Source organism: Aptenodytes forsteri, unplaced genomic scaffold, assembly GCF_000699145.1.
Source record: "Aptenodytes forsteri isolate BGI_AS27 unplaced genomic scaffold, ASM69914v1 Scaffold888, whole genome shotgun sequence".
Lineage (NCBI taxonomy): Eukaryota > Metazoa > Chordata > Aves > Sphenisciformes > Spheniscidae > Aptenodytes > Aptenodytes forsteri.
In genome coordinates, this window is record NW_008796057.1 from 202,257 (window position 1) to 216,507 (window position 14,251).

General features: G+C 49.4%; 2 protein-coding genes across 3 annotated transcripts in view; both read right to left on the reverse strand.

Annotated features, from left to right (window-relative positions):
• TMEM35A (transmembrane protein 35A) overlaps positions 1-1,185 on the reverse strand; it is a 4,002-nt gene extending 2,817 nt beyond the window's left edge. Inside the window, exon 1 of the mRNA XM_009286299.1 lies at positions 848-1,185. Within this exon, the coding sequence (XP_009284574.1) occupies positions 848-967 (120 nt within the window). The 5' untranslated portion in view covers positions 968-1,185. The remainder of the gene's footprint in view (positions 1-847) is intronic.
• Positions 1,186-3,032: 1,847 nt separating this feature from the next.
• On the reverse strand, positions 3,033-12,159 carry TRMT2B (tRNA methyltransferase 2 homolog B). 2 transcript variants are annotated; one of them, XM_009286300.1, is made up of 12 exons: positions 11,876-12,159; positions 10,475-10,529; positions 9,872-9,991; positions 8,834-8,933; positions 7,420-7,490; positions 6,819-6,965; positions 6,510-6,604; positions 5,756-5,970; positions 5,526-5,627; positions 5,227-5,346; positions 4,136-4,235; positions 3,033-3,294 (listed from the first exon to the last, which is right to left on the reverse strand). In XM_009286300.1, the coding sequence occupies exons 1-12, from the start codon at positions 12,055-12,057 to the stop codon at positions 3,168-3,170; spliced, it is 1,434 nt and encodes a 477-aa protein (XP_009284575.1). In that variant the 5' UTR covers positions 12,058-12,159; the 3' UTR covers positions 3,033-3,167. The 2 variants fall into 2 exon arrangements, with proteins under 2 accessions (XP_009284575.1, XP_009284576.1); XM_009286301.1 differs by lacking the exons at positions 7,420-7,490; positions 8,834-8,933.
• Positions 12,160-14,251: the final 2,092 nt, after the last annotated feature.

Sequence of the window (14,251 nt, forward strand, 5' to 3'; positions counted from 1 at the left end):
AAAAAAGGGGGGGGGGGGGGCGCCGAAGGGCAGCAGGAGAATAAACAAACATAGACAAGGAAGCAAAATGTGGCAGCCAGTCCCTAACCTGCCTGCAGCTGGCAAAGCTCTGCAGTAGGGTTGGCCCTGGGCAGAGAGGAGCACAAACTAGCTCACCAGCTGAGAAATGCACACAGTGACTTCTCCCTCCTCTCCTCACCCCTTTCCCATTAGGCAAGAGGAGGAGAGGCTCATTTCCTAGGCTAAAGAGAATAATAAGGTGACTATTAATAATATCTTCTTCTGCCAGCTAAGAATCTCAAAGCATTTCACGGTCATGAATTAATCCCTGCACAAGTCTGGTCAGGTACGGACAGTTAGTGTCATTATCCTTGCTTTAAAGCACAGAATTTTGAGGATGATCATCTGGCTGCCAAAGCAGGCATCTGCTTCTCTTGTATTCTCCAAGGGATCAGCTGCACCTGCCTGCTACATGTCCGGCACTTCTTCAGACCTTGCTTTTCAGAGACCCTTGTGTCCCCATCTTTTTGCAGGCATCGGTGTGCTGTGCTACCCCGTCCTCCTCGCTTCCCCTCCCTGTCCTTATCCACAAGAGGTTTCTCCATGGATGGGCTCAGATGGAGCCCAGGCGAGGGCTGCCAGGATATCCTCAGCACTGCGTATTATTTGTTTCTCTCCGTGTCCATCAAATAAGGAGACAGATAAGCTTCTTCCCTCTCCCTCCCATCGCTCAGGGCTCCAGAGCAGTCACCCTCCATGTATCTCACTGCAAATGCTGCTTCTGCCACAAAGTTGAGGGGAGAGAGCCCTAATGCATCTCCCTCCATGCTGCCACTGCCATACTCACCATCTCATTGTAGGCATCTCTGCTGAGCCGAGGGGTCAGTTTGATGGTCCCCATAAAGACAAAGAAGAGCCCCAGGGCTACCGAGAGGGCAACGATGGTGATAGTCCTGGGAGATGCCATGGAGCAGCTGGGAACCAGTCCTGGGAACCAGTCCTAGCGAGGCTTTCTCGCTCTGGCTGCCAACCCGGGCGGGAGGTAGTCAGTCACCATTGAAGGAGATGAGGAATAAAGCTGCAGAGGCAGCAAGGATGACAGCGGCAACGGGATTCAGCCTCCTCCACTCAGCAACCTCCGGGTCCTAATGCCCCGCAGCCATGCAACCAGAGCCAGGCAGCTCTAGCACCTGCTGAGCAATGAGCATTCCCACCACTCCTACCATTAAGTCATCCTCTGTTTCCCTGCATGTTCCATAAATTACCCACGGAAAGCCAAAACTGAGCCAGTTCTAGGGATGTGGGATGACAGCCAAACACATAGCACAGTTGCTCACTAGTGAGAAAATGAGGACATGTTAGCAGAGGGCACGGGAGTAATCTGCTATGGAAGAAAAGTGGTCTGAGGTCTCTTACAAGAGAGGCAGTTTTCAGTTTCAGATGCTCAGACACTAATACACAGCAAACAACATATTGCTTAATATATTTGCCCCAGAAAAGCAAAAAAGATGTCTTGCCCCTGTGGCCGTCCTGGAACCTGATGCTCAAAAGGGATGGTGAGGCCACCCTCCCCCATTGCAGATAAAACCTGTCCTCTATGTTCAGCTCTCCAGAGACTAGTGCAAAGGTTCCCTGATCCTCTGTTACTTTCTGATTTAAAGTCATTATCTCTCCCCCACTAATTTGCAACAAATTTCCTTTTGACAAAAGCATAGCCAGGCTAAGCAGAAATCCATTCAGATCTCGCAGTGAGAAGGCAAGGTATAATTATACAAAACAGAACTGCTGGAAAACTGTATCCCTCGCTATAAACTGAAAACAGGAGGCGGTAACAGTGTGCAAAAATCTTACACTCATGGGATAGTACAAGAGGACACTCCCTATGCCTGTTAGGAATCTCCTAATCATCTCCCATCACCTCCCTTTCCGGTGTAGTAAGTCTCAAGTCCTAAACCCATGTATTTTAAGCCCCCATGGCTTGAGAACTGGTGGTTGTTGTTATTAGTCCAAGCTCAGTGTTACCTAGGACTAGAGTTAAAAGTCTGAAAAATACAGGCAGCTCTCCCTGTTTCCTTTATCAGCCTTGATTAACCCAAATCAAATAGGGAACTCCTCTTTCGGAGGAAAGAGTCACATTTAACAGCCTGACTGTAGAAGTGTGTTCTGCTACTGGTCTGGCCTAGATGACCAGGATAAACCAAAAGGTAACTTCAATACAACATAACAGTAAAAATTAAAAAATAAAAATCAAAAGGAGCCCTCAAAACGTGGAGTTCACAAAATACAAGGGAACTCTGCTCACTCAGACCTACCTCCAGGTTGTAGCAGCTTTATCTTTTGAAGAGGTGGAGAGAACTTCATATAACATTGAGGTTCACAGCTTGCCAGTGAGTGAGCATGGCAGGACAGATACAAAACACACCAAATTTTTTAATTAGCTATTGCAGAGCAACCTGATGAGGAAATAACTTGTTGCCCATTTTCACAGGGCACTTCATATTTAGGTATCAGCAAGCATTAGCGGAGAAGGGGGAGGCAGGTATGGAAGGAGAGACACTGAAATCTGTTTTCTCTTCATTTTGTTTTATAGAAAAATCTTTCTCATTGCCTCCGACTTATACACGTGACTGACAGTGATTCAATACTGGTTTTGGAAGTTTATATGGGAAATATTTCCCTGAGCCCAAAAGTCAACACTTGCCCAGTGAAGCATGAGGATTTCTAGTTCCTACGGTTTCTTCATAGCAAGTTCGCTATCAACTTGAAAAACACCTGAAATATCCTTGAAGCAAGGAGAGAACTAATGGCACGGCAGTAATAGAAAATACAGTGGATTTTAGTACTTTGTATTCACATGTTGATGGTGAAAACCCACAATACCAGGGAGAGGGTATTTTCCAGGCTGCTTTAACCAGCAGCCCAAGAAGAGGTTTGCAGGGGAGGGAAGGGTGATGAAATGCTACAGAGAACCTTTTCACCCCAGAAATCCGAGTGTTTCCTTACAGAACAGTGTAGTTAGGCAACCCAAAGTAAGAGCAAAAGCAAAATTATTTATTTTTATACAACTTTCAAGAAAATAAGTTAAAATCTTAACTACATCAACTCCAGTCTTAAGGACAGTAGGAGGTTGCTTCCCAAGCTCTCAGAGCTGGCATACCTGCCTTCTGTCAGCGGGTCAACAGCAGCACCAGCTCACAATGAACAGTATGAGGAAACATGTCAAAAGGTATAGCCAATGTGGGGGCAAATGGCTCTCCTGCCAGCTTCTTCCCTGGGTCAGGTGGGCAGCAGAGCCTGTGGAAAGCAAAGAGAACATCCTTTAGACCAGCAGCAGAAGCCTTCCCACCATTATTGGTAGCGCAATAGCACAGAGGATGCACTAAGGAGGTATCGTGTTTGGCTAACATCCCTCAGAGTCTGCAGCTGACACTGGCTGAGGTCTGGAACCATTAATACTGAATCCCAAACCAGCTCTGAAAACCTCATGGACAAACTGAAGAGTCAGTGGCAGGTTTAAAGCTCCCTTTCTCACAAGCCAGCCCAGCTGAAAGACACTTAATACCCTTAGTTATTGGGAGGAATAACTGAGGAAATAATCCTCAGTTTTGCCCTACCTTCATTGGTTACCTGCAGACAGGTTTATCACCTGCAAATGGGCCTGCCCCAGATAAAGACTTAGCTATATGATTAACCCCAAGCAGGTGACTAATCCCTTTGGCTTCACTTCATTAGCTAGGGGCCAACCTTCCTGCACTGAATCCAGTGGACTCCATATCCCACATCCAGATGTGCTGCTTTGTTGGGGAAGGATGCACAATGCCATTATAGCATGTTTGCATTATTTTATATTCCTTACTGATGCACTAAAGCATCCTGCTGGAAGGTAAAACCCAAAGAATACCCATTACCTTAAACCAGTGAGTGCAGCTTGCAGGTAAACCCAAAGTAATGCAGAAGCATAAACCACTTCTGACCACGCACTGACTAGTCCTGGATCACACCTGCAGAACTCACCTAGTGAAATTCAGTTGCAACAAAAAACTTCCTAAGCCAAGGTCAGATTTTTATGTCCTTGTCTGGACATAATAGGGTCTATCACTAAGGTCAGTGGAAAGGAAGAGAGGAGGGTGCTCACTCAAGAAGGTTCCTCATGGCTTCACCCTCTGGCTTGCAGGAGATGTAGAGCAGCCTTCGGATGGACTTGCAGTTTCGGATGGCTTGCACAACCCTGTAATCTGCAAAAACAGATACCGTGCTTTCCCAGTGACCCACCACCATGAACTCTCCAGAAGGAATGATTGCACAGCAAGCATCACAGAACTGCACTGAACTGTCAAAAATACAGGGAAAAAAGAATATATACATTTTGCTGTCCTGTCTCAGATGCAGGTTCTTAGGAGGCCATGGATGCGACCGATGCTGCTAACAGCTCAGCCGATTTGGCAGGGTAGAGCAATGGGAGAAATCCCTCTGCTTCCCAGGGGGATGAAGGATGACAGAAACATTGTTACTTAATTAAGCAGAGGCACCTAAAACCTTCCACACACACTTGTGAGACTGCATCTGGGCACCAGGACCAGTTTGGAACTTCCCAGTACACACTGGAGTTAGTCTAGTGGAGACCACTGAGATAGTTAAGAGGGCTGGGGCACTGGATGCATAAGGAGAGTGTGAGGGCTGGGGTTATTCAGCCTGGGGAAGAAGGTGAGCAGGGATCCATTTGCCATCTGCAGGGGCCTCATGGGGGATTACAGAGAAGATGGAGCCAGAATCTCCTCAGCAGGGCACAAGAAGAGGATGAAAAGCAACAGGTGCACTACAGCAAGGGGAAACACTGATCAAATATATTGGGGAAAACATTTTCAGAAGAGGGTATCCACCCTTGGACACATTCAACTGGGCTTTATAGCCCTGTGCAACCTTATACAACTCGGAAGTTGTCCCTGCTTTACTTGGGAGATTGCACCACAGACCTCCAGAGGCTCCTTCTCTCCTAAATAATTCTGTGAGCCTATGAAAGATGGAAAAAAGATTAGAGCGGTCTGCTTTAAAGAGCATGATAAAGGCACTGAAAACAGCAGACTCTATGGGATTTCAGCTGCTATCAGCAACAAGGTAAAGAAACTAGAGACTAAGTGAGCAGAGGATTTGGAGCCAGTGTAACAGGTCTCACAGAACTTGTTCAAAATTCTGTTTTCAAGATGAAAATAAATAACATTCTCTCACGGAGCCCAGCCCGAGATGGGTTCACCACAGCAACAAGGGGTTGGGCATCCTCCCACGACGACAGGAGTTGCGGTAACATGGCCTCTGCCTTTCCACTGTGAAACTCGCAGTTTGAAATTCCTGTGAAGCAAAAAGCAACCACACGAACTGAGGAGTTGGTCTCACCAGATGTTAGGTATAACATGAAGTACCACCCTTTGCTGCATAGAGGTAACTTGGTAGGATCCCTCTGCTCACTTCTGCTTCTGATTTTTCAGCAGTTAGTTTGAAACTTTCTGCCACGGCAAGTTTGAACTCACCATTGAATGCTGCATTCCACCTGGCATCCTCTATTGCCTTCTCCACCACCTCAATACCAATAATCTTGGACATCTGGTGAGCCAGAGAGAGACCAATTGTGCCTAGAAATGAGGGATACAAAAATACTCTGTACATCCACGCTGAAGAAACAAGCCTTTAGATAGTGGGGATCATTTTTGGCATGCAAAGCACCAGCCTAGGGAGCCAGGCTCACACGGCCACTGCTCACCCGTTCCACAGCAGATGTCGAGGAGGACGGTGTCCCCACCAGCCTGACTCAGCTCCCCAACTGCCTGGTACAGAACTTCTGCTCCACCCGTGTTTACTTGGAAAAAGGCATCTGGAGAGATGCGAAACTTCAGGCCGAGCACTTCTTCAAAAATGTGCGGTTCTCCGTGAAGGAGCTGGAAAGGGGACTGCTCATGGGAGCAGCGTGTCATGGTGCTAGCAGAGCACACAAAAACCAGCTGTTAGAAGGCGGCAGAAAGGCAGCTGATTTCCATTTCCATTCCTGGGGTGCTAATGTGCAGGGGAGGATGGTTCTCCCCCCACCAACTTTTATTTCATGTGAGCCTTTCAACAGGATCAATGAATTTTGATTGTTTGTAAGGGATCTGTAATTTGCACAGCCTAGAATTCATTAAAAGGATCAAAATGACTTCGCAGAAGGCAGCAGTCCTAGGGTCTATTCCCTAGTTTTGCTGCTACTGTGGTTTACTGTCTTGGGAAAGTCACTGTAGGTTTTTTTCTTTAGTTTCCCAGGCTCATAACTCCCATGAGCTAGAGCCATAGTGTATTCAACTATTCCAGCTCTGGAAAAACAAAAGATGTGGCCATCTCGAAACCATGTCTGCAAGAGGCATCCAAACATCTGTCATTCTCTTCAAGTACTCCCTGAACTGGCAGAATTTGAATTTGATCAGAGGGGGGAGAAAAAAGGAGGTGACTTTGTTTCCACTCTTTCCCTGTGTCAAGACATATACCTCTCTTGGAAATAAAGTGAAGTCAAGGCACAGACTGTTCCAGGTCCACACACAAAGAACTCCTTAAGCAATGCTTTCTGAGTAGCCAGTGCCTCCTGTCAAGAGTGAGAAAGGAAAACCTGGCTGTTTGGGTAATCTGATTAGACACCTCTCCCCAGAGATACAAGTGACCTTTTTAAATGTCCTCTAGCAACTCCCACAGGAGCCACTGCACTCTTCTTAAACTAAGGGAGCCAGAGCAGAGCACGCTCAGGTCAGCCAGATACCTGACGTGCCTCTTGCCAGGTGCCCTGTCCTCCGCATACTCACCTGGCCCAGCTCCTGGGGGTGGAAGGTGACGATAGCCATGGTGTGGCCACAGCTGGTGGTGCGTACCACGAGCTCCCGCCAGTGTCCGCCTTTGTGGAAGAGAATGCAGGGGTCCAGTGGGGAGTGACGGATGAACTCCTCATAGCACTGAGCGGAGAGGAAACGGCACTTGTAGGACAACAAAGCCAACTGCCCTGGTCTTAGCATAACTCTGTGCACCCCAAACGGATGGCCCTTCCACCAGTATCATCTGTTTTTTCTGTTTGATTTCAATACACTGAGTGAAAGCTCTTTCCAAGTTCTTGGAAGACAAGACATTTTAATAATTTCAATTTGTGATTCTTAATGTATTTTAATAGATTGGCAGGAATTCATTGTCACTTGATTAACTTCATTCTTTGGGACAGTTTAGAGGCTGCAACATTAACATGCAAGTTTTAAAAAAAAAAAATACTCATCAACCAGAGTCAGGCCTGAAACTTTTCAGAACATGAAAATGGACTTGAAAACCCAGTGTAACTAAAATTACAATGTTCTCCCAAATACAAGTTACGGCAGTCCCTCTATTCCACAGTCTTAGGGACAGACATGACTTATTTACCTGGGCTACTTGTTTGTGTTTTGGGGGTATGTTCTCCATGTGGTTGGCTTTCACACAGACAATATTTCTTGCTGGAGACAGAGAGACAGGTATTTAATTGTTTTGTTTCAAGGCACGTAAACCACTGTAGCATCTGACATGATAAACTGCGGAGAGGCCTTTCCCCGGAATTCTCCCCTTATACAACAAAAAAAAAAAAAAAGAAAAAAAGAAAAAACTGGTATCTAAGTGCCCCACTAAATCCTGTGATGTTCTGGGTACCCACAGTCTGCAGGACCTGCCAGAATTCCCTTTGCCAGTCACTAACTTCCATGAAGATGTTGGAGCTCTGGAGCTTTTTAAGTGTCCTCTAGCAACTCCCAAAGGAGCCACTGCACTCTTAACTCGCTCTCTACAACTACCTGAAAGGAGGTGGTAGCGAGGTGGGTGTCGGTCTCTTCTCCCAAGTCACAAGCGATAGGACGAGAGGAAACGGCCTCAAGTTGCACCAGGGGAGGTTTAGATTGGACGTGAGGAAAAATTTCTTTACTGAAAGAGTGGTGAAACATTGGAACAGGCTGCCCAGGGAAGTGGTTGAGTCCCCATCCCTGGAAGTATTTAAAAGATGAGTAGATGAGGCACTTAGGGACATGGTTTAGTGGACATGGTGGTGTTGGGTCGATGGTTGGACTCGATGATCTTAGAGGTCTTTTCCAACCTTAATGATTCTATAATTAAACTAAGGGAGCCAGAGCAGACCAAGCTGGTTTTCTAACTGGAGAGAAACAGTGTGGACTTACAGCAGCAAAGCAGTTTAGGTTGCTTTGAAGACAGCATTCCCACTTCAGTTTAAATGCTAAAGTTCTGCTGTCAGAGGTAAAATGCATCCATGGAATTATTTTTTCAATGAGAAAAGTACACAGCAACCACCCCAGCACCTCTTGCTATGGATGCTGAGAAGCAAAACCTAGTATCGATGGTGTGAATGAGTTCACCACTGAGCAGCTTGCAAGGAGCACACAGCTCACATCTTCATTGCACAACACCAAACTGCCTCACGCATCCCAAACACTCCAACGTTGCTCTGCTGCCTATGGATGTGCACACGCCCCCATGCTCTCCCTGCTCAGCACAGGCTCCTGGAGCACACCAAAAGCATGGGAACAGCATAATTAAGAATAACAAAGCTAAACCCTGGAGTGGCTGCTACCACAGCTGTCATCCTTACTGCTGTATTTAGCAAATTAGAAGGTGGTGTTTCCTAAGAAGCTAATGAACTGAGGTTTTAAAATTGCTGCCCTGGACTCGGTGGTGTTTCTGTTGGCATCCCCCAGGATTCAGGCTTCTAACTTGGGTGGAGACTGTCACAGACGAGCCTTGCCCCAACCCAGCCCACGCCAGCAGTTTTCTACCCAGCTCCTTGTCCTGCTCTGACCTCTGCCAGTTCCCACATACAACCCCACGGTTTTGAGGTTCCCATCTGGTCCTCGGTTCACAGAGAAAGTAGATTTGTTTCGGTAGCCATTAATGACGGGCTGAGGGAGAAAGAAGGAAAAGTAAAGCCTTTGATTAAAAGAAAAAGTAATGGAGGAAAGCCAAAACCCAGCCTGGTTGTTCTGTTGGCAACTGTCCTGGTTTCGGCAGGGATAGAGTTAATTTCCTTCCTAGTAGCTGGTACAGTGCTGTGTTTTGGATTTAGTATGAGAACAATGTTGATAACACACTGATGTTTTAGTTGTTGCTAGGTAGTGCTTACACTAGTCAAGGACTTTTCAGCTTCTCATGCTCTACCAACTGAGAAGGCTGGATGTGCACAAGATGTTGGGAGCAGGCACAGCCAGAACAGCTGACCCAAACTGGCCAAAGAAACATTCCATACCATGTGATGTCATGCTCAGTAGGGGCCGCTGCTCGGGGACTGGCTGGGCATTGGTCAGCGGGCGGTGAGCAATTACATTGTGCATCACTTGCTTTGTATATTATTATTATTACTATTTTATTTCAATTATTAAACTGTTTTTATCTCAACCCACAGGTTTTCTCACTTCGACTCTCCCAATTCCTCTGCCCCACCCACCGGGGGCAGGGGGGAGTGAGCGAACGGCTGTGTGGTGCTCAGTTGCCGACTGAGGTTAAACCACGACAGCAACACAGGAGGATACACATGAATGTTCAAAACGCAGAAACGGAGCTTGTGCGTGAGACCCCCAGTACTTCCTCTTGGGAAGACGAAATGGCTCTCTGGGACAGATTAGTGACAGGTTTATCAGGAAAGGCTTGGGCACAAAAAAGGGTTCCTAATCACTAGGCTTGTTTCACTCTCCGGCAGTCACAGGCTGCAAAGCAGAAGCTAGCAAGGACTGCCACAGACACATTCTCTGCAACCAAGTAATCCCCACCATGAGACTTTTCAGGAGCCAAGTGAGAGACTGTTGGTGGCTCAGAGGTGAGAGCATTCTCATGGGATACTCACCGAAGGGACTACAGGCTGGAGAGGACAGCAGAGTCCACCAGGTTTCTGTGCATCTATGCCCAGCTCCTCAAGACGAGATGCCAGTGTCTGCAAAATCTTCCTCTGGCTTTCATACTTCACCTGCAGAGGAGTCCTAAGCCTCAGGACTACACGACAGTGGGCAGCTCTTCATCACCCACCTCTGGGAAGGCCAAGAGGAGGGAATACTGCAAGTGGGATATAGCACCAGAGGAACTCTGCCTTTCTCATCACTGCAGCCGCTTGGAGCAACAGGGAGAGAGAGAAATCCTATGTCCGTGGTCCTCAAGCACTGGCCTGGAGCACTTGGTCCAACCTGAAGCCCCAGTGAGCCAGCTGTCCCGCACTTGACAGGATCACTGTGCAAGTGCCCATCCTCTGTGCTGTTGGTGATCACACACACCACCCACAGGGAACCTCCCAAATCTATCCTTCACAATAACTGAAGAATTAAAGCAGCAGTAAATGGGGTCTGAAGAGTCTACAGCATTAAGCAACTAAGATGCTACGGGCTGTTGCTCAAGGGGAATAGGAGGGACAGTTGGGGCAACACGACAGAGAAAAGTCCACGTAAGCACATCTTACCTGCAGCTGCTCTTGGTAGGGAAGTCTCCACAGTGGAGTCACCGCGTTCGCTAACCTGGAAAGCACAACATCGCAGTAGTGCCCAGAGCTACTTGCCTCCCAATACTTACGGCATAACATCCCTGCCAGCTGCTTCATGGGCAGGACTGTTCTGGTACGGGCTCTGCACCAGAGCTGGCTGTGAACATCCAAACTCCCTTTTCATGGCACCTTCCTGGTGCAGAATACTTGTGGCTGGAAGAGGGACCCAGGAACCACAACAACCAGCTCTCCAGGGAACAGGCTGAGCCTTTGGCAGAAGACTGACCAGCAATACCTGGGTGTCCTGGGTAACCCAGGTATCTTTCTGATCCCTCTTTAGAGGACAGGGCCAGGAACAGCGTTTCCCTCACACAGGGACCCAGAGAGGCCCTGCCTGGGTGAGGTTTGACTCCAGGCTGGTAAAGCCAGGGGAATGAGTATTCAAATGTTACTGGGGTCAAAGGGGAAAAAAGCCCAAAGTGCAGGCAGAGAAGGGGAAAAAAAAAAAAAAAAGAGATCATGTTGTAGCTTCAACAACATGAAGCTACATGTAGCTCTGTTGCTTTCTCCCATGGAATCAGAGGCTTTGGCCATCCCTTGCTGCTCGAGGACAGCCTGAGTCCTGTCTCTCTGGAGTTTTCCCCTAAAAGAGCAAGATGCTTCTCTCATCACTTGATGCATCCGTGCTGCATCATCTACCTGCTCACATTTCCATCCACTACATCTTTTTTGTTAATGATGTACTAGATTAAATCCACCACAGAGAAATGCACAGTTTGTGTGTAGCAGGCAGGGAATTACAGGCTGCCCACTCTCACTGACCTGGCCACCCACACAGTGGCAGTTTAGAGATAAACCTTGGAACTTGCCACTAATTGTATCTGAAGGCAGGGTGAGCAAGAACAAAACACATAAAAGCTGATTTAAAAAAAAAAAAAAAAAGACAAGAGTAAGGGGTGAGGTGTATATGATCCAAACTATCATAACTATCCATCAACTACTGACTCACTGAGCCCATGGAGAACCTCACCCTACAGCTGGATAAGCTGTGTTATTGCTTACTGGGATTTTTGGAGCTGCTTCCAAAGCACCCAATGCCAACTACTTTCAGGCACAGAACTGCAAATCAAATGGACTATTACTTTTTGCTTGCCAATATGGCAACTGCTCTGCTCCTGATCCTTTCCTCTCAGACCTTTTCATTTGTCTTTTCCATTATTCCTATCCCCAGGCCAAGCTCCAGGGAAGCCAGCTGAGCCCTGGCTCTTCTATTCCTACTGGGGAGAGCTGGGTAGAGGTGAAACCCCCAACCCACTGCTCTAACTGCTTCAGGTGCTTGGTCCTTTGGAAGAGTGCTTGGTCATTTTGGAAGAGCCGTACCTCTCCTCCCAGGAGGAACCTGGCAGGCTGCAGCCCTCCCTGGCCTTTTTCTTCTCCTTCCACTTTGCTGCTGTCGTCTTCTCCACCAGCAGGCTGTGGTCCTGACCAGGCAAGCTGCTCAGGAGAGCACTCGAAGGGCGAAGGTGCCGGCACAGTAGCCTCAATGCACAGGGCAGAGCCATGGTTGGAAAGATAGGGGCTGCACCCCTGCAAGCAGCACAGCAAGCCCACCGTCAGCCTCCCAGAAAGTGGCACGTCAGCTACAGACCTGGAGACAAGTTGACAAAAACACCATGCTCGTGGCCAGCTCCACTCCAGAAAGTAAATCACTTAGTTTAAAAATAACCACAGCCGGCGGGGCCTGGCGGGTGCATTTTCCCTTTGCTCAGAGCTGCCGGACGGTGCTTGCAACGCAGCGAGTGCCCCTGCCCCGGCCCGGACGGGAAGCGCGGAGGGAACAGGCGGCTAAAAGCGGAGTTTCCTTCCTCGGCCGCAGGCGACCGGCCTCCGGCAGCCAGCGCGCTGGGGCTCGGTTAGCAGCGCCCGCCGCCAGTCCTGCTTGCCCTGGGCCCCGCCGGTGCTTTCGTAGCTCAGCTCTCATCTCGCGTGACGAAAAGCTCGCTCCTTCTGCTCGCGGCCGATCGCCTCCCTGTGCGTTCGGGTCTCACGTGGCAGGATGCGGTGTGCTGCGTTTCCACCGCCCTGCGCGCTGTTTACGGCTGAGAGACCCCCCCCGGGCTGGGGAGCTCCCCGCCGCGCTGCGAGGCGGACGAGCCCCCTGCCAGGGAGCCAGGGCCAGCACCCCCACCCCAGGGGCACTTCTGCTCGGTGGCGAGTCCCGCCGCGCTCCTGGGGCCCGTGCCTTACCTCCCGGCGCAGCGCCCCAGCACCGCTGCGGGCTCCCAGGCCGGCACCCTGCGCTTTCCGGGTCCGTCGGCGGCAACGGGGCCGTGGCGGTGCCTGACCCGCTCCCCTCGCCGCCCCGGGGTGGCGAGCCGAGCCCAGCGTGCGCCAGCCTCCTGCTCACGGTGCGGAGCCCCGGCACATGCCAGGATCGCAGCACTGCACGCCACAGGCCTTTGCGCACGCACAACCACGCGGTGTCCCGGCAGCTCCGCGGCAGTCCGGCACCCGGGAGCGCCTCTCCTCGGGGAAGGCTGCAGAGGATGCCAGCAGCCACGCAGGGCGTGAGACCACCCTGCGGAGCAGGGCAAAGGGGCTCCTGCTTACGCCTGCCCGCGGGGGCGGTGTCAGCCGGTGTCACCACAGCTCGCCCCAAACGGTCTCTGCCCATTTAGGCACCTGAAACGAAGAGAGCAGCAGTGGGTGTGCTCAGGCTCCGATCCGTTCTGTCCCAGGATTTAAGTGGCCCGAAGAATTCTGCAAAAGAGTGGCCCCGTAGCTCCCAGGACTGTGGGAGAAGGAAACTGCCCCGGGACAGCCCCTGCACAGACCCCCAGAGCCTCTCCCAGGGTCCTGCTGGCAGACAAGGCTGTACAGCAGAGCTCGTCTGCTCGGCTTTGCCGGCACAAATTGCAATTACTGTAGTTACAGTCACTCTCAGACCTGGTGCCTCGAGGAAGGTTCTCGACAGTGACCAAAAAACTTATCTGTGTGCAGTTTTCAAGTGTTCCGATTTCAGATAACCTAGGCACCTTAGAGATGTCCCTTGTCTGGGAATTAACTCTACACAGCTATCGCTCTAGCCTCTAAAAATAGGTTAGAGTACAACAGTCACTTTTTTTTTTTTGGATAACCACCACATAATATTCTAGTAACAGTTTCATCTATTTTAGTTGAACAGGAGAGGGCCGTAAGGACTTTTCATGCACGGATTTTTATCTCACAGAGTCTCAGCCTTCTGCAGGGTCTCTGAGGCGTGTTTGCTCAAGCGCGTTTCATTTACCATTAGCTTGGTGTACTAGAATTGCTCTTTATTTACACGACACACACAATTATTTGGGGACCACCAGGGCATCTCGGGCTTCCAGAATAAACCATCCCCTCCTTGAGATCGCACCTTAACACTGCAGAAATTTGGCTAAGCCTGTAGGCAACAGCTGGGTGCACCAAAGGCAGCAGGTTCATTTCTTTTCTGATCTGAAGACTAGCCTTCTTCACCTAAATACTGGAAAAGGTCCCAGTAAGCAGAAAGCAAGAGGCAGAAGTGCCCAACAGCAGACAGGAACAGCAGCTGAAGAGAACCAAGCAAACAGTCCACCCCAGTAACTCATCCTTCTCCACCTCCACCATTAGTTTCACTCCTAATTACCCTCAGCTGTAGTAGGTTTCCCATCTTGCAGTCTGAGTTCTCTAGGTTACCAGCTGTTCTACAGAAAATGTAGTCACACCACCACCGGTCCCCAGGCAACCACT

Coding starts and splice junctions, on each gene's coding strand:
- TRMT2B (XM_009286300.1), bottom strand. CDS start 12,057: ATGGCTCTGCCCTGTGCATTGAGGCTACTGTGCCGGCACCTTCGCCCT. Junction 6,966..7,419: donor AACACAAACAAGTAGCCCAG/GTAAATAAGTCA, acceptor CTCTCCGCTCAG/TGCTATGAGGAGTTCATCCG. Junction 3,295..4,135: donor GCCATGAGGAACCTTCTTGA/GTGAGCACCCTC, acceptor TGCTTTCCACAG/GCTCTGCTGCCCACCTGACC.